This window comes from Protopterus annectens, chromosome 16.part0 (genome assembly GCF_019279795.1).
Source record: "Protopterus annectens isolate FY-2018-M chromosome 16.part0, PAN1.0, whole genome shotgun sequence".
NCBI classification, from domain to species: Eukaryota; Metazoa; Chordata; order Ceratodontiformes; family Protopteridae; genus Protopterus; species Protopterus annectens.
In genome coordinates this window covers 878,414,209-878,438,381 of record NC_056750.1, presented here as the reverse complement: position 1 = coordinate 878,438,381, position 24,173 = coordinate 878,414,209, and the positions used below count along the sequence as shown (strand labels likewise).

General features: G+C 41.7%; 1 protein-coding gene across 1 annotated transcript in view; it reads left to right on the top strand.

Annotated features, from left to right (window-relative positions):
• Positions 1 to 14,830: 14,830 nt before the first annotated feature.
• The window catches only part of LOC122790379 (zinc finger protein 184-like), a 161,773-nt gene continuing 152,430 nt past the window's right edge, over positions 14,831 to 24,173 (top strand). Inside the window, exon 1 of the mRNA XM_044057892.1 lies at positions 14,831 to 15,489. Coding sequence (XP_043913827.1) covers positions 14,863 to 15,489 — 627 coding nt within the window. The 5' untranslated portion in view covers positions 14,831 to 14,862. The remainder of the gene's footprint in view (positions 15,490 to 24,173) is intronic.

Here is a 24,173-nt window from a genome sequence, read left to right as displayed (position 1 = left end):
TAAGCAAATCAGTGATAAGATCTTATGCTGGAATAGTGACTCTGGCTCTGATTTCAGGAATGATGTACACAGAATATGAGCAGATATCCTGCCAGATGAACTGGCAAGAGACCTTAGCCAGGCCACATATGCCATATAAAGAAGCCAGCAAGCAGCACCAGCTTGTCGTCATGTATGAGCTTATGTCTGTACCACAAAAAGTAGCCATATGATATCACATCATACCATATGTCATATTATACTATATCATATAAATCCATATATCATGCAATACCATACGTCACACCATTTATATCATATATCATATCACATCATACCATATGTCATATTATACTATATCATATAAATCCATATATCATGCAATACCATACGTCACACCATTTATATCATATATCATATCACATCATACCATATGTCATATTATACTATATCATATAAATCCATATATCATGCAATACCATATGTCACACCATTTATATCATATATCATATCATTTCATACCATGCTATATGATATCATGTCATATCACATGACATCCTATCTAAAAATGCCCCTAGAAGGAGACTGGAAGTCTGTCTGGAATACTTGACTTTTGCAGCTATCCCTGGACAGCTGTCCACTTTCCTCCTCTCACACCAAGTATTGAAACATTTGCATAAATGCTTCTGCTGGCTTAATTTGTCCTACCCATTTTAGAAACTTATTTTACCTGTCTACCATCCTCTCAGTGAATAAGTGTTTTCTAATGTCCAGGCCACTCTTTGTTCTTTTAATCACGTAGCTATACCCTATTCTACCCATCTTGCCCTTCCTATCTAGCCTAGTGCTATCACACATCCATGTTAAAATGCTTATATCTGTAGCCTTTTTGTCTGTAACCTCAAACTACATTCACCTGTGGAAAGATCATTTTTGTGGGAGTTGGAGGTTGGTGTAATGGTTAAAGATATAAAAGATATAAAAAATATAAGACGTGGCCCTTGGGAGGAATTGTTAGAATATAAGGAACTGTGGTGGCAGATAACTCTTGAAGCAGCGAAAACACCTGGTTTAAATGATTATATTTCTCTTTTACCTTTATTAAAATTAAGGGCTGCCAAAGTGTAAAGACTGTGTTTATGATCAATATGCCAGTAGATGGCGCCAATCTACTTGAATATATTGATTCCTACATCAAACATAAATTTTTATATACATATAATAGATATATTTTTTAAGTAAAGTTTAGATTTTAATAATTACTTAAGATATATATAATTTTAATAATCTATTTATTTTAAATATTATGAAATTTATGCAAGATGTAACAAGTGAATTCTTCACTATTTATTTAACATTTGTATTTAGTGGTGACATTATATATACTTGCTACTTAATATTCATGAGCCTTTTAGGAGAGCCTGATTAGTGTGTTTAAATGTTTTTTGTGATTTTTATTGGTTAATGTTTTAATTCCGAGCTATTTAAGATGTAATTAGTGGTATTATTTGTTATCTGATGAAGTCCAAGTTGTATGTGGACGAAAACGCGTATTGTGAATTAACTGCGTTAATATGCTGTTTGTGATGCTGTTCATGGATATTGAATAAATCGAGTGATTTTTGCTAACTGGTCGGAGTGCCCCTCTTTTGCCTACTGCGCTCTTTTGGATTTTGTAATGGTTAAAGTGCTTACCTTGTAAGTACAAAGTGCAGAGTTGGATTCTTACCTTTGAGGGAATTTGGCTAGCTTTAAAATGGCCCACAAGGGCAGCTAGCCTAGTACTTGCCTATGAATCTCTGAACTCAAGCCATCCCCCCATCAACATTCTATCCATATTTCCCTGTACTTTTTCCAGCAATAAGACCTCTTTCTTCCTGTAAGGATTCTGGCATTGTACACAACATTCCAGCTGTTGTAGCACATGAATGAGGAGCATCATCATTTTATTGCTGCTAGGTACTAGCGCCCAAGATATACACCCCAACATCTGGTTTGAACTTGCTGCCATCTTCCCACACTGAGCTGATGACTCCTATTCTCTGTAATAGTAACCCCAAAGTCCTTTTCCTGATGTGGGTTTTAAAGGCTTACCCTGCTAAAGGTATGTTGCTGCCATGGGTTATTAGTCCTCATGTGCAATGCCAAGCACTGTGAAGACTTGAGGTGACCTGAAACCTGTGGGACTATTTCCTAGACTCTTCTGGTCCCCCCTGAGGCTCTCATTACCATAAAAAATGCACGTTCTACACTGGTGTAATCTGCCAGGACACCAGTCTTCCTTGCCATGTGCTACGTAAAATGCATTAAATCAGTCTGGACCTAGAATTAATCCATATGAAACACTGTTACCTCCTTCTCACACAGAATTCCTTTTGCAATACTGCCCTCTGCTTTATGCCTTTTAACTCCTTTTCCTTCACAAAAAACGTTTTCATCCCACCCCTACCCACCTCAATGTCATAAGAAGTCTAAAGTGACAAACCTAGGGTGACAAACTGAACCGCAGGTTTTACTGAAGTTCAGATAGACTACATGACAGGGTTGTCTCTGCCTACCACCATTTGTACTCTGTGATAGAAATGAATCAGGTTAGTCTGAACAGTTACAAATACAAAAAAATGTAATGAGTTTACTTTTATTACAGGATCTGTCATTACGTCTTATTGCCAGCTGACAGCATCAGTGTAATATAGATTAATATTTTCTATGCTTCAAAAGACTTTTCAGCTCAAATATATAATTCAGAACAGGATTTTTAAAACTACCAAGTTTATATGTAAATATATTCTATTTTGCAGGTCTAATTTCTCTATTATCAACTTCCTTACAATAAAGAATTTCATGTACTATACAGCTAGTCATTTCTTTGCTCAAAAATCAGGGACAAAGTCAAAAAAGGACAGAAGCACAAAATCAGGAACATTTTTTAAATAATACTCAAAATCACTTAGTAAATTAATAGAACGTGTTTTGTATCGATGTGCATTTTCAGTGCAGTATGAAGCGTGAAACTCAAAATATCTGCCATTATTGATTGACTGTAACCCAAAGTGATTTACTGGAAAATCAAAACTTTTATGAAGGACAGGGCAACAGTATAAGGAAAAATCAGGGACATGTGAGGTATAGCCACTGTTTCTTTAAGTACATTTGCATCCCTTTCCTTGGAACGACCCATTCCCTTAGGAACCTGGTAAAAATGTCTGCTACACATGCAGCTAGTGTCCAAACAGCCCTCTTTAGTTTTCATTGGTATCCCACTAAACCCCTGTGACTGATCCGTCATTACTGTCCCAACGCTATCCCTAGCCCCCTCTGGCATTACAAGCTTGCCTACCTACCTTCTCCTGTTTTGTATCTCACACTGATAAGCTGTTTTATTGTTTTGTTTGTTTATTCGTTTGTTTCTTGGTGAAGATAACTAAGAAGTAGTCATTTAAATTATCTTCCATTAATCGCTCTCCTTATAGTTTACAATTTCCTATGTCAGCTCATTGTTTCACTTCCTACATTTTGTTTTCACCACTTACTTACAGGGAAAAAAGCCCCTCATTTTTACCCACTTACCCTGGGTGACCAACAGAGGCTTTTAGCATTCTAACTCAGAGTTGGGCTCATTTACTCAGAGCTGCTCATCATTTGGTGATGGCACCAGAAACTGAGAGATTTTGCTAACATCTGAAGCCATCCTTGGCAAGAAAAACAACATTTATTACCATTCGGCACTTGTATTGTTTGGTTTCATTATACTGTAAAAGCTTTCTGTGCTATTTATTATTCTCCTGCACTTCTTTAAATTTTGAAGTTGCGTTTTCTAGTTGCTGTAAGGGCTGCTGTTCTGCATTTAAATGTACTGTATCTAGTGTTTTCCAGTTAGTATTAGGCATCTGTTTGTGGTTCACTAACACTTGGGCTCCAAACCAGTCATTTTACATTAAGAGAGTCAAAGTCTGCACTTTTGCGGCAGGAGAGGACTGATTTCACTTATCTGAGATGGAAATTGTTGGTGGAAAGCTTATTGTGTGCTTACCTGATTGGTCTTAATGCATAGCTAGTGTAATACTTGCTTTTTTCTGCTCATGTATAAGCCTTGGTTTGCGTGAAGGTGCTTTTTGCAGTGGCAGTTACTGGTGCTCTGTACATATGCAATCATCTAACGTTGCAATTTCCCTATAAAAACTAACTTGGAATTTTACCTCAAGTCCTGCCCTACTCATGGAGCAACTAGTTTGTGAAGTGAGCAACACTGCATCATTTAGTTAGAGCTATTTAGGTCTAGATTACATTATTATGGCACAAAGGACTATTGCTTCTCAAAGACCATTTGGTTTGGACACTGTGCAGCATCACTGGATAGGTTAGCTGTAGATTACACCAAGTGAGCCCCTGTCCCATGTCTGGTTGCAAACACCCTCCACTCCTATCTGTTGTAAAGCACACATTAGGACCTGCAATCATGGCTAGGTACTTTCCTGCTATTTTTGCGTCTAGCTTGGTGAACATGGGCATCCTGAAGCAATGCAGCAATTGCCTTATGTACACTGACAAACATTTGGACGGCCGTGGTGGTGCAGCGGTTAGTGTTGCCTTGGCTGGGGTGCCTTCTGTGCGGAGTCTGCATGTCCTCCCTGTGGTCATGTGGGTTTCCTCCGGGTGCTCTGGTTTCCTCCCACTTCCCAAAGACATGCTGTAGGTGGATTAGATAGTTTAAATTGGCTCTAGGCATGAGTGCATGCGTGTATGTGCCTTCCATGGAAGGTTGGGCACTGGGCTGGCAACTCGACACCGTAAAAACTCCACTGCCAATCATGAATGGACAAGTGATCTGCTGTGGCAACCCCTAACCGGGAAAAAGCCGAAAGAAGAAGACACTGACAAACATTTAATTCTGGAACAGACAAATACAGTATGTGAGAGATGTAGTTACTCAATGACACAGGAGGCTAGACTCTCACATACAGACAAAAAAAAAACAACAGTTTGTCAGCGATACACACACACACACCACTCACTGCATCTACAAAAGACCAGGCACATAAACCCACATATGTATATGTGCTCACATGTAACTTACGTAAACTTCAAAGGCCTCTCAGGCACAGTCCTCAGAAACTCTGCATGCACACAGACAAGACATTTCCCATCACAACACATAAAGCCGCATCTCATTGTGTCTCAACTAAGAGTGCATAGCAAGTGTATATGTGTAGTGCTATATCCTGAGAAGCTAGATAAAAATGGTACTTTTCCATTAAACCCCTACCACGTCTTCACGCTGCTGTGTTTCGGCGCCATGTTATTACTCATACAGGACTCAGAAATGTGATCTGAGAAGAATCAATTGCCTTAGGTTAGGGTAAGGTTAAGGTTAAGGTTTTGTCTTGATTCGAATTGGCAGGCAGGCAGCACTGCAGACACGAATGTCTTGTGCAGTGCTGCACGATCGCAGGTTTTGTAATGTGGATAATGACTCCTTTCATTTGCATGTGACGGCTGACTGAAAACACCGGGGACTGTGAGCATTGGCAAGCCCGATATTTTCTTATGTGTATTGTACTGCGGTACAACTTTGACTTTTTCAGAGCACCATGCGTAGCTGAGAAATACAGCTGCAATGCGATGTGCACTTTCTAAAGGTTACAGTTGTTGAATTGGCAGCAGTGCACATTACTCTGGAGATTTGGCTGACATTTTTCTCAGTACTGTGTGAAATGATACATGCTGAACATCGCCCGATCCATGGCATATCCACTACTATCCCTCCTTTCACCTTCCGTCCTACTGGTATTCCCCTACATTAACCTCCTTCTATGGTACACGGGGATTCTCTCTTGAGTATTACAGTGAAACGGAAAGTAGGTTGTGGCCGAAATATGTGCACAACAGATACACCTCCCACGACTGAACAAATGGACCTGTACACCTAAAATGACAATACACACTTGTCAGTCAGTTGTACAGAAGTACTTGGCACACAGAGACTTGAGCCCAGGACTGAAATCCCAGCGAAATAGAGCAGTGTGAAGTGATAGGGGTTTAACGGAAAAGTACCATAAAAACAGTCTAACAAAATCAGTACCTAAACTATTAAGAATCATGGTGAACAATGAAACAACGTCCATACCAACAAGCATATAGTCTGAGCTATCAAAAGCAATTGACCAGTCAAACAATAAAGAGAGAAAATGTTCTGTGTCCTTCAGTACACATTTTACCCTTTCAACCACTGGATGTAGGTTCTTTTCCACATAAACAGAGGCTGGCTCAATTGCCCACCCTCGAACTAAAACAATAGGTCTCATGGGGGGGGGGGTCAAAAAGACACTTGTGCACTTTGGGGAGACCATACATGAAAGTATAGTAGGGTACTCAACTAGAAAGTATTTATATAGCTCTTTCCCTATTGTTCCTTCCATAAGTAACTCATCCAGAGATATCATTCAGAAGTATGTCAACCTCAGTGCTACTTAGTTTCTTATACATGATGGAATCATTCAATGGACAGTCCATAGCACGGAGATACTGAGCACTGTACATAAGTACAATCCCACCTCCCTGATCAGCAGGGCGTATTGGTTTTGATAGCTCAGACTATATGCTTGCTGTTTGACTTCTAATATTAAGGACACCATTAAGAAATTATTTAGCCTCAAATCTAGAAGCTAAAGGAGGCGATAAAGGCAGACAAGCAGAGAAAACTGCTAAGTGGGCCTTAACAGAAGAATAGGCCAAACCAGCATTGAGCAACTCACACAAATAAAAGAGAACCAAAAGAACATCCACATTAAGTGGGTCCAGGTTACAAGAGAGACACCAAATAGAAAACCTCTTCCATTTGGATAAGCAGGATTTCCTAGCAGTAGGTTTCCTGGCCTCCTGCAAGGCCTACAGCATATCCTCAGAAAAAAGGGTGTCTATGAGGAATCAAAACCCTATCATCCACAGTGTCAGTTGAAGCAAGGACAGGTGGGGATGGATGAGAGATCCCTTGTCTTGTGTGAGTAGATCCACCCTGAAAGGTAACTTGTGATGATTACCCTTTGCTACATGCAGAAGTAGAGGGAACTAGTGCTGTCACGGCCAAAAGGGAGTTACCAACAAGATTTTGGGAGCATCCTGTTGAATCTTGAACAGGACTTTCGGAATGAGAGGAAGGGGAGGGAATGCATAAAGAAAGATCCCCTTCCAAGAAAATGAAAGGGTGTCCACCTTCCACACTAGAGGACCTGGGACTCTGGCATAAAACAGAGAAAGCTGATTGTTCAGAAGGGATGCAAAGAGATCTACTTCAGGAGTACCCCACTGGTGAACAATGTCTAAAAACACATCCCTGTGAAGCATCCATTTGTGCGACTGAGTGAAGTATCTGCTCAGAGCATTTGCCACAATGTTCTGATCTGAAGATATCTAAACTGCCTGAAGCATCACTTGATACTTGACAGCCAGATCCCATACCAGAAGTGCCAACCAGCAAAGAAGATAAGATCTTGTTCCTCCTGTTTGTTGATATACCACAAAACTGTGGTATTGTCTGTGAATACCTTGAGAGGCCCAGGAGAGAAAAGAGGATGAAAGGCCTGAAGAGCCATCATAAGAGCTCTCATCTCTTTGATGTCGATGTGCTCCTTCTGCTGATGAGGTGATCACACTCCCTGTACCTTCAGGGAGCCAAAAGTTGCTCCCCATCCCACATCTCAAGTGTCTTTGAAAAGATCCTAAGAGGGGAAGAGGAGGATGAAAACAAAGCCCTGTATTCATAGACAGCTGCTGAATCCACCAGAGAAGTTCCTTCTTGAGACAAGGAAGAAGAGGAACTGTAAAATCTAGGAAATGCACATGTTAAAGCCACACCGACTTCAGAAACCACTGGAACTTTCTCATGTGGAGTTTAGGTAGAGGGAGCATTGGAATGGTGGAAGCCATGAAACCCAGAGTTCTCAGTAACTCCCTGGCTATAATAGAGGCCTGGGGAAGAAGAGATTGAAAGTAAGAAATGATAGTTAAGGCCTTTGTAGGAGGCAGGGATGCAAGCATTTGACACCATTTGATCCTTGCAGCCTAGAAAGACATGATCCTGAGAAGAAGTCAAAGAAGACTTTTTGAAGTTTATTGTGAACCCCAGGCTCTGAAGAAGAGAAATGGCAAAACAAAGATTTTACAAAAGGATCAACAGAAAGGATGCCTGAATCAGCAAGTCGCCCAAGTAAGGAAATATTTGGATCCCTTGAAGCCTGCAAAAAGCAATCACAGGAGCGAGGCATTTGGTGAACACCATTGGGGCAGTAGAAAGGCCAAAGGACAAAGCACAGAACTGAAAATGTCAGGAAGCCAACAGAGAAATGCAAAAATGTCCTGAAAAGAGGATGGATTGGAATATGGAGATAAGCATCCTTGAGATCCAGAGCACCAGAAAGGCCTGAGGGAGTAAGATAATAAACAGAGTCTAAAGGGACAACATCCAAAAGAAAGGCACCTTCAGAAAAGTGTTTAGATGAGACAGGTCTAGAATTGGTCGCCAAGTACCTTCTTTTCTGGGCACTAGAAACATTGCTGAGTAAAACCCATTTCCCCTTTGGGACACAGGCACCTCTTGAATAATATCCTGAGACAAGAGATCTTGAAGAACCTCTGGGAAAAAAAGAAAGTTGTTCCTGAGGAGACTGAGGAATGCCCATAAAAGGAGGACAGGATATCCACACCATGAAGTACCCATGATGAATGATTGACAGAACCTAAAAATCCTGAGTGATTCAATGCCAAATAGGAAGAGAAAGAGAAAGGTGAAGAAAAAGAGCAATGTGGCTGGGAACAGCCAGATAGTCAGACAACACCTGGTTTATCAGGAAAGGAAGGCTTCTGAATCCCCTGCAGTCTGAGTGGCCTTAGCAGGAAGACCCCTTTTACCAGGGTCTATATTAAATATTCGAAAACGTAAACTTTCGAATCACTAAAGATTGAACTTTAGTGATCGAACGCTTAAATGTTTGAATATTTTAAAAAATTAAAAAAAAAAATTAAAACAAAAAAAAAAGAAAAACTAAAGGGTGCAAGCAAGAGGCAAGCTCCCCTGCACCCCCACACCCCCCACTACTTAAATATACCAACTCCAAGATCACGCTACATGGTAGGGAGTGGAAAATTTTCCATTTCCACACCGTAGCACACTGAAGTGTGATCTCGGAGTTGGTATATTTAAGTAGCAGGGGAGTGTGGGGGATGGGGAGTGGAGGGGGGGCTTGCCCCCCTGCTTAAACATTTTACATTTTGTTTTATTTATTTATTTTTTAATTTTTTTTAAATATTCGAACATTTAAGCGTTCGGTCACTAAAGTTCGATCTTTAGTGATTCGAATGTTTATGTGTTCGAATATTTAATATAGACCCTTTTACCACCCTTTTAACCTTTAGTAGGAGGGCAAGATTGCCTATGAACAAAAGCTGGCTTAGAAGGGTAGTTTCTCTCAAATGTAGGCACAGGAGAAACAAACACATGTTTAAGCTCCTGTAAGGCCTTCCCCTTGTCCTGAAGAGACTTAAACAAACCAGCAGCTGCTTCCCCAAACAAAAGTTTATTATCCAGAGCAGCATCCATCAACTTAGCCTTAATATCATCAGGTAAAGGTTGAAGCCTAAGTCAAGAACACCTCCTCATTACTGCTGCATCATAACTAAGTTTGATAGAATGACGAACCAAATGAGAGGAAGTCCCTAGCAAGGGAAGAACAGAAGTTTTACCTTCAGAGTCTGGAAGATCAGAAATAAACCGACAGGCCTGAGAAAAGAGAGCCAACACATATCAAGACGGGAGCACTACGGAATCCTGAAAACCCAAAATCCTGAAGACCAAATCCTGAGACCAAAATCTCGAAAGTTCAAAATACTGAAAACTCAAAATACTGAAAACACGCAGGATACCTATGCTTACTATATTCCAGCACAAGTACATACAGAAACAAATAAAACACAAACCATATTACTCTTCTCCAAGTATAAGCAGGGGGGCAAGCCCCCCTGCACCCCCATACTCCCTGCTATTTAAATATATCAACTCTGAGATTGCACTTAGTGTAGTGAAGTGCAATCTCGAAGTTGATATATTTAAGTAGCAGGGTGGTGTGGGGGTGCAGCCCCCCCACATGGGGGGCTACACGGGGGCTAGCCCCCTGCATATAGTTGAAGGGTAATATGTTTCTGTATGTACTTGTGCTGGAATATAGTAAGCATTGGCATCCTGCGTGTTTTCAGTATTTTGAGTTTTCAGTATTTTGAACTTTCAAGATTTTGGTCTCTTGCTTTTGGTCTTCAGGATTTTGGGCTTTCAGGATTCTGTAGTGCTCCCATCAAGACATATGGGTCTGATAATTAATAGCCCTAAAAGCTAGGGTAGCAAAAGTGTAAACCTACTTACCCACTCTGTCCATGGTTCTGCTGTCCTTGTCAGAAGGTGGTAACTTGGATGAAGGAAGCAACTGAGATGGCTTATCAAAGGGGTCAGCAGCAGGACATTTGAACAAAAAGTACAATCCTCAGGCACCCTATAAATCCTATCAGGCCTCTCGGGAGCAGGGTGCAAAGAATCAAGTGCTTTAGAGGCATTGAGAAAACATCCAGTAAAGCAGCCAAAACAGGAAGAATAGCCGCAGGTTTAGGATATTCCATCTGCAGTAACTCATAGTACCTCTTATGGATATTAGAGACCTGAGCACAATCCCACTTAAAAAAATCCATCATCCTAAATATTTTGTCCCCAAAGGAAATTTCCTCAGAAGGAGTATAGGTTCATAGATTAGTACTAAGCTAACTGCCCTTGCGAGCCATTTTAAGCCTAGCCAATTATCCCTTGTGAGACTCAAACCCCACACCTTCTGTTTGTAAGTCAAACACCTTAACCATTAGGCTACCTTCCCAACCCATCACCACTATTATATTCCTCCTCCTCCTCTGACCCATAGTCCAAAGGAGAAGGAATTTGAGGAGAATAAGTAAGGGGTTCTTCATCTGAATCCAACTCTTCCTCAGAAGAATTCAGTTCTCTGGGCCTTTTAAGTGAAGAAGAAGACCAAGAAGAGGCAGGAACTGAAACCTCTTGAGAGGCCTTAATGACAGTAAAGCATTAAAAAAACCCAGAGTAAAGGCCTGCCACTCACTTTGAGGATCCCTAGGAGCAGAAGAAACATGCTTACTTTTCTCTTTCTTTTTTAAGGGAACATCCACCCTAGAAAACTGAGAAGGCTCTGAATCAGGACTGCATTTGACAACTGTTGTAGGAATTTCTTCCCTAAGAAGAATATGTGGAACCCCCCCCTTGACCCCTTGGAAACAATCAACCATGGTTCCTCCTGAATGTCTGAAATGGAAGCCTACAAAGCCTCGTTGAACATGCTGCCCACCAGAACCTAGCATGCCTCCAACCTGGTTCTGGCAGAGAAATCCTACAACAGAGCCAGGCCAGACTCTGGGTTTGTAAGAACCTTGATAGAAACATCTGGCAGAGGCTGGATAGCGGAAGATTCTAGTCTTATCGTTTTCACCTTCTTCTTCCTAGATGGCTGACCCTTAGGGCGGGAAATTCCTTCTATTGTATCCTTAGTAAGAAGCTTAAGATGCTGGTTCTCAACAAACAATGAAAGGGAAGAAAACCTGCTATGAAGGGGTTTTGGGACAAATGCCTGACAAATCAAACAAGATGTATGGTCGTGAGAAGCTCCTAAGCAAAAACGGCACTTATTGTGGCAGTCTTTATGGGGCATCTGTCTCCCACACTGGCATTTACCCTTCCTAGATGACATTAACCCCAAACAGCGCAAAAAAAATTAAGAAAAAGAACAAAACCCCAACTGGGTACTTATCTGCAATGTTGAAGATTTCAGCAAACAAGAGAATACAAAAATGCAGTAAAAATTGCAGAAAATGGATATAGGCAAACAGACCAGTGATTAGAAACAGTGTACAGACTGGCGGCAAAGAAGTTCTGAGGATGGTACTCCTGAACGTCACCTTTATGCCCTATGCTATGCGAGGAGCATTTGGGTGATGTTCAGCATACCTTAAGGCAATGGTAGACTTTGGTAGACTGGCAGGACATCGGGCTTCTATGGCAGGGAATCCCATACGTGATGAATACTGCAGCAGTGAATGTAAGGACATCTGTTGCTTCTCCACCCTGGTTCAATAAACTTGGTCCCTTTACTTTTCTCAGAAATTTTTGTGGGAGGTAAATTACCAAAATGTAATACAATTAATGCTGATATGCATTGGTGTACAGGGGTGTCCAACAGGTTGCCCTAGGGCTGCAATCCGGTCCACAAAAGCATTTTATCTGGTCCTCAGTATGTCCTGCAACAAACTGTTTTGAATGGACAGATACATATTGGATACGGTAATCTGGCCCCCTCAAACCTTGTTAAGTATGATAAATGACCCCTGAATTATATAATAAGTGCCCACCCTGAGCCAAAAAGGTTGGACAGCCCTTGTTTAGACTGTTGGTGCATTTTAACTTTATTTCTAAGGTTCCTTTTGAGCTCTGACTACCAAATTGTTACCTGGTGCATTGCGACAAATATCCTAGTATCAGGGTTCTTTGTGCCATATTGTTCCCTAAGAAAATGTATTTTATTTAGGTAATGGAAGTAAATGACTATATATACCAAAAGACAGGAAGGGCATTTATGTTGTATGAAATAGCATTTAATCTTCTGTCATTCACATGTTATACAGAACAGCAGCACTGACAAGTCAGTTTACAGTTTTGTGTTTAGTTTTGCTTTAAATTTAAATACAGTATGGGGATCAAAAATAATTTATGAAAAAAATAATGGAGAAAGAAACAGTTAAGACTATGACCACCACCTAATTTATATCAGAGGACCAGCTAGCCATGCAGCTAACTGTGGCAAAAGTGAAGAAGTGAAGGAATAAGTTACTAGGGCAGGGCAATTGCAGGAATACATTACAAGGTCATTGTACAGTTCAGCAGGGTTGTCTGATTATGAAGTACTATTATTTTTAAAGTCAACAGCTTTCCCCCATCCTCTGTACATTAATGTTCTCTGTTTTAGAAATATGACAATCCAAATGCACCCTCCCCACACACACACACACACACACACACACACACACACACACACACACACACACACACACACACACACACACACACACACACTTATAGGTTCATAACTTCACAGGTATGTACTAGGCTGATGACCACAAGGGCCTTTTTAAGCCTAGCCATGTATCCCAAATCTCAGACAGGTTTTAGTACTCTTGATAAATGTAAACAGGGACTTCGGAGATTAAGCATTTATAGGTTTCCTGTGTCCATTAGAGACATAGGTGCCAAAGCATGGATGAAATTCCCGTTCCCCATCCAATTGTCTAAGTTACACTTGAAATGAGTTGGGGGGAACTCTGCTTCACATGGATGGGAAGCCTATTCCAGAGAAGGGGTAGTCTCTAGGATACAAACCTGTGTCTCCAGCAGGACCTATTTATATCACAGGCAAGGTTTAAGTCTTTAGAATGGGTAATTCTGTTGTTGTTTGTTTTCAGGATATGCAGGAGGTCCATCAAGGTGGGGTCTGACAATATCTTGTATGCTAGGCATAGATCTCCCCTTAGCAGCCTGTAGGAGACAGAATACAGGGATAGGACATTGAGGCGGTCTATATAGGACATGTTACTTATGTCCTGTATTCTTTTAGTGAAGAACCTCTGTGGATGTTCCATTTTTTGGATAATCCTGGTTAGGTACATACCAAAGTAGGCATTGTACTCAATGATAGGTCTCCCTAACCCATTTCAGGTGTAACTTGTATTATTAGCCTAGTAATCGCCTATGAAGCTATGATGAATGACGAATACAGTGGAGCAATGGCTTCCTTGGACCTAGATGGCATACTTTTGTTGATAAGTTGCATAACTTAAAATGATTTCCCCACTACTGTAGACATGTGATGATCAAAGACTAGATTACTGTCAATGTGTGTCCTCAAGCCCCTGACTACTGGTTCAATTCTTAGATCTTAACTTAGGACTTCAAGTATGCCAACCTTCTCCTTTCATCAGTGTCCTCTGTATATGAAGCTAAAGTATGTTAACCCTAATTATGCATCTCCATTCTCTGCACACCCTCACTGTCAGTATGCTTTATTTAAGAACTATAATGTATTTCCGCAGCCCCTTGCAACCCCACCTTTCCTGCACAAGTGTCTTTTATTTATGAACTTAAATTGTGGTAACAGCAGGCCTTCCCCAATGAATGGGTTTATATATTACTACTGGTAGTACCTTTAGTTAAAACATGGAGGAACCTGGAACAGGTCAAACATACATGCTCTGACTTCTTTTCCCAGTGAATGCCATTAAAGTTCAGCATCCCATGTATAACATGTATGACAGATTCACCTCTTTTTTTATTTTATTATTTTTTTAACAAAGAAGCTGAGCTCTGTCTACAGTTATCACTGGGAGGTCCCACAGATACCTCTCAACTGCTTGGATTTCTGCAGAATGTCCAGAAGTTTGTCTGATATTTTTTTCTCATACAATTTGTGGTTTTCTGATAGATTATCAAGGATGGAAGTCACTAAACAACAAAAGATGTTTGCATTTCATACTTCATGTTCTTCAGAAAATGCATGCTGATGCAAAACGTTTATTCTATAGCTTTTCTAAATGTTTAAAATCTATTCCTATTTTGGGGACTTTGTCCCCCCATTAGTCCAAGAAATCTGGACAAGACCAAAAATAAGACTTTGAGAGGAATAGTTCCATGGGATGATCGATGTACTGCCCCTTTAAATGAAGTCACTTCCTTTCATTTTTTGCTTCCTGTGCACGAAAACTAAAACATAGTCAGAGTTCTTTGCTGTCAATATGGCTTGCAACATACAGGAGGAAAATTATTTACAGCAGTTTATTTGCACAGCTTGCCTTGGGCTTTGCAAAACTCCAGTAATGCTGGATTGTGGGCACCAGCTCTGTAGGCCTTGCATTAACAAGCTGTGGCATAATTCAACAAAACCTTCCTGTCCTGAATGTAGACAGGAACTTCCCAAGAAGAAGTACACCGTAAATCAGCTATTGGCTGACATGGTTCTGAAATCTGCAAAACTGAATATGGGACATACAAAAATAAAAACAGACTGCAGGAAGACAGAAAAAGCAGACTGCATGGAGAAAGTAAACACAGACTGCAGGGAGAAAGAAAAAACAGACTGCTCTGAGAAATCTAAAGCAGACTGCAGGAAGAAAGAAAAAGCAAACTTCAGGGAGACGGCAAAAGCAGGCTGCAGTGAGAAAGTAAAACCAGACTGCAGGGAGAAAGAACAGATGCAGAGTCTGTGTGCTGAAAGTGAGAGGACAGAGCAGTGTTGTGGGGTGCACAGACAGCGACTGGAATTGTTCTGCCAGGAGGATGAAACCTTTATCTGTGTGCTGTGTGTCCCCAGGCATTCAAGCCACAGTTTTGTGTTCCTTCATGAAGCATTCAGCATGTATAAGGTAATGAACACTGTCTGATGCATAACATTAGCAACAGTTTCCTAGCATTATTTTTTTATTAACTTTTAATCTAAAGGAGGGGTATTAATTAATTAATTGCTGTTATGGGTTACAGGTGGGTGTTTGTGAATGTAAAAAATTGATGTTTTGCAACACAAGGTGGGAGTATGTATAACGTGTGTTTTTTCAAGTTGTAGGGGTCAAAAAGCCACAAAATGTTCATGTACTGGGAACCTTCTGTCTTGGCCTAATGATGGAGAGGACTTCCCAGACCCCAAACAGTTATTTACTGTTAGAAAAGTTCAGGATGCACACCGGGTGATAGAAACGTCAGTGAGTACAAGTACATAAGGTCTGTGTAGAACGTGAAAAAAAGAGTGAATTGAGTTTAGCTGGATTGGTTTCTTTTATCAGTAGGCTGCTTACGTGATGCAGGTCTGTTTTTCCTCTCCTGCAGATTGTATTCAGTAGGCTTCAGTTAATATGAAGTGTGCATAAATGCTTTACTTTCCAACTGTGACATCAGCTGACACTGCCCTTTGCTTCTGCTTTGTTGCTGCTATGAAACTGTTATCACGTAAACAAAAAGAATTCCACGTCTTTTTTTTTCTTACTTGGGATCAATAGTTCAGAGTAACGGTGAGTGTGGAAGAGAGGTGAAGAAGAGAGTACAGGCAGGATGGAGTGGGTGGAGAAGAGTGTCAGGAGTGATTTGTGACAGACGAGTACCAGTAAGAGTGAAAGTGAAGGTCTACAAGAGGGTGTTGAGACCAGCTATGTTATATGGGTTGGAGACAGTGGCATTGACAAAAAGGCACATGGCAGAGTTGAAGATGTTAATATTTGCACTGGGTTTGACAAGGGTGGACAGGATTAGGAATAAATATATTGGAGGGTCAGCCCAGGCTGGAAGGTTTGGAGACAAAGCCAGAGATTCAAGATTACGGTGGTTTGAACATGTGCTGAGGAGGGATGCTGAGTATATTGGGAAAAAGATGCTAAGGATGAAGCTAGCAGGTAACAGAAAAAGAGGAAGGTCTAAGATAAGGTTTATGGATGTGGTGAGAGAGGACATGCAGGTGGTTGGTGTGACAGAGTAAGATGCAGAGGACAGGAAGTAATGGAAACCGGCGATCTGCTGTGGCGACCCCTAACGGGAACAGCCGAAAGATGATGATGATGTAAGCCAAAAAAGAATTCCGCTGCATGATTTGCAGGTTAGGGTTTAGTTTGTTTGTTAAACAGTCGTTTGGCTGATCTACAGATCCTTTTTAGCCATAACCCGAGACATTTAGCACAGCAAAATAAATTCTGTGAAATTACATTCTCAATATGAAAACAGCAAGATGTTACGACAAAGTTTTAATAAAAACAGAGTACAACAGCATATTTTTTATACAAGAGCTGCTATCTCATATAATTCCAAATGTAAATCTCTTTCAGAGGTGTGTAATGTGCTGCTTGAGGGGAAAATAGGGACAGATTTTAATTATGGCTCTTCTAAACTTAGAAAGTTGCTAGAATAACAAGTTTTACATTTGCTATTCAGATCACTACTGTTATGTACTACCTGCTGCGGTTTTAATATTCATTCATTTTTTTAAACTGATTGTGCTGGTGGGAGTTGTTGTAGTAGCTATCAGAGCAGGGTAGACCAGACTATTCCTCTTTCAGTAGTACAAGTGGCAACTCTAGTAATGTAGCAGCTGGATTTGATGAGTGTACTGTAAGAGGACTCGGGCATAATAGATAAACTCTGTCAACTAGGCATCAATCCGTATGTTACCAGATGGGTAGCCAACTGGTTCACTGATAGAACCCACCTAGTCAAAATAGGGGATGCCACCTCAAGCAGTAGACCCACATCAAGTGACATACTTCTGTCTTAGGGCTTTTGTTATTTGGGATATACTTTTCCGAGGTACAGGCCAAAACCAGTGGGCTATGGCTGATCAAGTTTGCAGATGACTGAAAGTTGGGAGCTGTCATCAGTTCCCCTAGTGACGTGGACGTCCTCCAAGAGGGTCCCACACAAACAATTGACTGGTGCCAGAAACATGGCCTCAAGCTGAATACAAAAAAATGCATCATCATCCCCTTTGGGGAGCGGAATGTCCCCACAAATTATCACATTAATAACAATGTTCTAAGCCTGCAGTCAGTCGTAAGGGATTTGGGTACCCAGATTGATAGCAGCTTGACTTTTGACCACCATGTTGCTTCCATTGTACGGAACGCTTTCTACATGGCCCCCACCTCATAAGTAAGGGTATTTCATCCAGGGACAAGGAGGTCATAACATCCCTGTATTCTTCCCTTATAAGTCCCATTATTGAGTACAATGCCCCATTTGGCATGTACCTCGCAAAGCACCTGCAGCGGCTGGAGAGACTACAGAGGTTCCTCACCAGGAGAATCCAGGACCTCAAAAATCTACCATACACAGGTGGCTAAAAGCCCTATCCCTCTACTCTGTTTCATACAGACTCCTCAGAGGTGACCTCTGCCTGGCATACAAGGTGGTCTCGGACACTGCCTTAATGGGGACTGCTGGATATCCGCAAGTCAAGCCTCTCGAGTAACCCGCACATGCGGCCTCAACCTGGTCTGTCACATCAATAGGACTTGCTGGCGGGACATATATGTGTCCCAGAGACTCCCCTATCTATGAAATAGACTCCCTCTTCACGTCAAGCAGAGTACCTCTTTAAACATTTTTAACCGCAGTCTGGGTAACTGGATGGGAAATAGAAAATGCATCTCTGGGATTCCACCTGTATCCCTGCTGGACAGGTGCTGATTTGTCTGTGCATGGGCTAAATTCTTGGCTAGGCTTATAAGGGCCTCAGAGCCAATAGCCTAGTAACTTTCTGTGATCCTATGAACCTATTAAGTCTGTTTTTAGATTTCCAGTTTCAGAAATGTACTCCCAACAGTTACACTAGGATGCAACAATTTCTCTGTGCTTGAAAACCCAGCTATGGTGGAAGGCCACCAGAAGGACCCCTTATTTTCTCCAAAGTGATGAATTCCATTGATCCTTGTTATAGCAGACTTCTCTGTCTCCCTCCATCTTCATTTTCTTGGAAAAAGGTGAAAAATAGAGGGTCACTGTGATAGATTTTTTTTTTCTGTAACAAGTTTTCAAAGATGTAAATGTTCCAAAAATGAGTGGCTTAAAATTGTTCTTTAACTCTGCATATCAAGTGTTTTCTCTGGACTGAATTCATTGAGAGTGATTATGACAGCGTGTCCTTCTCCTGTGAATAAAACGGCACTAATGTCAGAAAGATGTGCACAACAAGTAATAAGTGAATCAGGAAGTGTGAATAAAGGAGGAATACATGTATTCCGCACACTAGTATCACTTTCTGTTTGTCTCATCCTGTGTGATATGTCATAACTAAAAATACCAGAGCACACAGCATGCCACGCTGCTACTGCACCAGATCTCTGACTCCTCCAGAAATGAAAAACAAACATTGCCATACAGACTGATTTCACTTCATTAATGTTTAGTGGGCTCTTCTCAGGCATACACAAATTTGTGACTCGGCAGTATGTCTCTTTTTGAGATGGCTACTCTGCGATCCAGCTTTTAATAAATTCAACAGTTTTTCCCTTAGATACTAGTGTACCCTCATCCTTAGCGCTGCCATAGTCAAAGAAATACTGCTAGTGAACTGTAACCTATTAAACCCCCAGCAAAATAAATAAATAAATTAAACCTCAGGCAGAAATATCCAGCCACTGAGCTCAGCGATTCTGAAAAGTCACCCCTGGTGACAACGTTCTTCAACCTAGCATTATGGACAGTTGGACTACCCTTGTTTCTCCTGCCAATCTTGTTGACTTGGGTCTCTTGAGTCAGTGCAGCAATTGCATTATGTACACAGACAACCCTCTACTAATAACTCGCTCTAGTACAGAGTGCAAGAGATGTATCTACATCGACAATATTGAATCCATGCTCTTTCGCACTCAAAACAATAGCACAGAAGAGGCTGTCACTCACCCACCACTACATATGCACATAGTACCATTACTCATACACATAGTATGCATCAAACAGAAAAATCTACATACACAAAGGTTCTCTTGAAAGCTTACCTAAACACCAGAGTCTTCCAAAACACAAGACTGCTACAACTAACACCAGCTCACAGCACGCATGACACATAGCAGCACCAGTATTTCACCCACCAAGGCAAAACAGTCAAAAAAACAAATATTCTAGTCATTGGAGATTCAGTAGTGAAACACACAGATGTCCCACTCTCCAGGTTGGACAAGGAGAAAGTCACAGTCATTTGCCTGTCCCGAACCAGGATTCATCAGATCACGCATGGATTCAGGCCTGTCGGCATCGAGTACCATTATGACTCTGCCATAGTTCATGTTGGTGTGAACGACCTGAGATGTACCTCACTGGACTATATAAAGAGAGATATAGTTGAGCTCTCTCACTGTGTGTCCCACTCAGGTATGCTCCTAGCCTTGAGCAGCATACTACCCTCACCTAGAATAATGCTGCAGTCTAAACAAAAATGATTGATTTCAATAATTGGCTTAGTTTTTGGTGTCATTCAAAGCGGATCCATTTCCTGTCACCCTGGGAAGCCATGGTAGACAGATATCACTGCTTTGCCATAGACGGTTTGTACCTAGCACCTCTAGGCTTTCAGCTGCTGGCAAATGCTCTTGCCTCCCCATAATGCCCATTTTTTAGGCAAGGTCTTAAAAACAACGTTACTGACGTGAAATTGGCCAACCAGAATAAAATAAGGGTCATACTGCTAAATGCTAGGAAAATTGCACTCCCTGGAAGTACTTCTATCACTAGAAGTTGTAGATGTCTGTACAGTCACAGAAACCTGGTTCAAGGCCTCCGAGAGTATACCAGCTTTGCAAGGCTACAATGCCTTCCACACCTTTAGACCACAAAATGTATGTGTGAAAACCAAAGGAGCCAGTGTTTATATCTATATTACAGATAAGTTCACCTCCCATCTAGTTAGACCGGACAACTCCATGGAGTTACTCCATGTCCACGGTACAGTGAGTAAGGCCCCCATTCAAATCATAGCCAGTTATAGATCCCCCTCCATGGGTCACAAAGCCCATGAAGTCTACTTGACCAAACTGGAGAAAATCCAAATTCTACCGAGCACTCTGGTCATGGGGGATTTCAATTATCCCGCCATCAACTGGGAAACATACTCTAGCTCCAACTCGTTAGTGAAAACGTTCCTTGACTTTGTTAATTCAAATGCCCTGGAACACATTCTCCATGCACTGACAAGGGGAACAAACATTCTGGATCTGGTCCTCACTAACATGTCAAACAGATGCGCTGCCGCATCTGTCAGACCTTCATTAGTTAAATCTGACCACAAATCAGTCACCTTTGAGCCAGCACTAACACCAGAAAACACAAAGGGCAAAATCAGACTAAAAACCTTCACCAAGGCAAACTCTACCCTCCTAGGCAAAGGTATAAATGCTTTCCAAGCCCCACCCCAAGCTGGAAGTGGTAACTACATCAAAGTTTACACTAAAGCCCTGTACAGTCACTTGCATAAGTGTATAAACTCAGCTGTACCAGAAAGAATCAAAGCCAGAGCCCCAAGTAAAAACAAGTTGCAGTGGTGGACATTCAGCATCAACAAACTTTGCATTAAATGCAAAAAGTTGCTGTACAAGAAAACAAACGCAAGGCCCCAACAATGGAAAAGCACCCTCCTCCGCCTTAACAGGTAAATAAGACAACTTGTCAAATCCTCTAAGGTCGCCTTTGAGAGCAACTTAGCAAGTACAGCCAAGGGTAACCATAAGGCCTTTTGCAGCTATGTACGTAGCCTAAAATGTAGGACCCAAGCATGTGCAGAACTAATGACCAATGGCATCACACATACTGACCCCACAGAGATAGCAAACCTGATAGCGGATAGGTTTAGTGAAAATGTCACTCTGATCCCCTCCTAACTTATCACAAGCCTTCCCCCAAACCCCCCCCCCCACTCTACATATATGAAGAGCAGGTCCTCAAAGCCTTGTCCAAGGCAAAAACACAGCCTCCATGGGACCAGACGACATCCCAGGCTGTCTTCTAAACAGGCTAAACATGAACTAGCATCACCATTAAGTACCCTTTTCAGTCATAGCCTAACCACAGGCTTTGTTCCTGCAGAATGGAGAACAGCAACAGTTATTCCCCTCCACAAAGATGGCCTAACAACAGACCATAGGAATTACAGACCGATAAGCCTGATCGGCCTCATCTGTAAGGCCATGGAATGTATTATAATGGACCTCATAAAAAAGACATAGGCAAGCTCCAAACCCTGGATTGTACACAATTCTGCTTCATCAAGGGCAGATCCAGCCTGTTAAATGTGGTGGACTTCTTTGAAAATGTGACCAGGGACATTGATGGGGCAAATCTGTGCACACAGCATACTTCAACTTGGTAAAGGCTTTGACACAATTCCAAATTCAGGCATTACCAATAAACTTAGCGAACTGAATGCAAACCCCTTCATTGTAAGATAGGTTACCAACTGGCTCACAAACCGACACATACTATCAAAGTGGGTGACTCCACATCAACCAGCAGACATGTTACCAGTGGGGTAACACAGGGTCAGTGCTGGGCACCCTGCTGTTTGGTATATACTTCTCAGAAGTTCAGGTCAAAACTAAGGGTTGTGGCTGACCAAGTTTGAAGGCAACTGCAAACTAGGTGCAATCACTGAATCCCCAGATCATGTCAGTATACTCCAGGAGGGTCTCGCGCAGAACAGTGACTGGTGTATTAGTCACAGTCTTAAACTGAATGCAGAGAAATGCATCATTATTCCCTACAGCACAAACGGTGTCCCTTCACACTATCAAATCAACAATACCCTAAGTACCCATGAAGTGGTAAGGGACCTGAAATCACAAGTTGACTGCAACCTTAACTTCGACCACCATGTATCTACTGTAGTAAGGAAGGCTTTTTGCATAGCACACTTGATTAGTAAAGGCATCGCCTCAAGAGCAGAAGAGGTTATAACCCCTCTATACTCAACACTAATCTGGCTCATAATTGAGTAAAACGCCCTGTTCAGCATGTACCGTGCAAAGCACCTGCAGCAACTAGAGAGACCTCACATGTGTCTTAACAGAGAAGACCAAGGTGCTCCACCATGTGTCTTGCACAAACTGACTAAAGTCCCTGTCACTGTACTCCATATCATATAGAGACATGCTTGGCCTACAGAGCAATCCAAGACCGAAACCTTATGAATTTGCTGCATATCAGTAAATCAAACTGGACTAGGGTTATCCATTTCAGGGACATAAATATGGTCTGCAACTTAAGTAGGACATGCTGGAGGGACAGATTTATCTCCCAGTGACTGCCGTGTCTTTGGAACAGGCTACCAATTCATGTGAAACAGTGCGCTTCTATGACCCTGTTCAAGAAGAACCTGGACAAGTGTATGGGGCACCATAAATTCTTATTGGAGATGGTGCCCACAGTCATCCTGGACATGGACAGTCATCACTAAATGCATTCTTGTGTATTGACTAGCATTTTCATGGTATTACATTGGGATGAAATGGCTAAGCTTAAAATGACCTCCGGGTTGATAGCCTAGTAATCTCCTATGATCGTATAAAGTGTATGATTGTGCCAGAACAATCTGATTCACTAACACTTACATATGTGTTTAAGTAACTGATGGAAGGTGCTGCTTGAGGGAAATGCTGTTGTAAACCTAGTGGGTGGGTTGGTGACACTGATATCATCCCTGTATAATGCATTTCCAGACAGCCAGTGGAAAAAATGTGTGCAACTAAAGCAATTTCTAAAATCTTAGCTCTGGAATATAACTGCATCAAAGACTGTACAGTTTGGAGGTTTCCTTTTTTTTTCTATACACAGATTCAAGTAATGGAATATTTATGTTTGCCAAGCAATCACTGAAACTGTAGTAAGCCACAGTAAAGTTCATAGTAGTTCTGGGTGCTGTTACAGGTCCACGCATGTTAACCCAGTGTTCTATGACTCTATCACTCATTCTACCATATATGATGGTTGTGTGATGTCACAGAGCCATACATTGTGGTTGAATATGCAGCCATGGACCATACTTAGTGGATTAATGTACTATCACATGGCTGTACTTGGTGGTTTAGTGTACTGCCACACGTTTGAACTTGGTGGTTTAGTGTACTTCCACACGGCCGCATTTGGTGGTTTAGTGTACTGCCACATGGCCGCGTTTGGTGGTTTAGTGTACTGCCACACGGCCACATTTGGTGGTTTAGTGTACTGCCATATGGCCACCCTTAGTGATTTAGTGTACTGTCTCATGGCTGCGCTTGGTGGTTTAGTGCATCGCCACATGGCTGCACTTTGCAGTTTAGTGTGCCACAACACAGCCATGCTTGGTGGTTTAGTGTGCTGCCACACGGCCGCACTTGGTGGTTTAGTGTGCTGCCACACGGCCGAACTTGGTGGTTTAGTGTGCTGCCACACGGCCGCACTTGGTGGTTTAGTGTGCTGCCACACGGCCACACTTGGTGGTTTAGTGTGCTGCCACACGGCCGCACTTGGTGGTTTAGTGTACTACCACACGGTCACATTCGATGGTTTAGTGTGCTGCCACACGGCCACATTTGGTGGTTTAGTG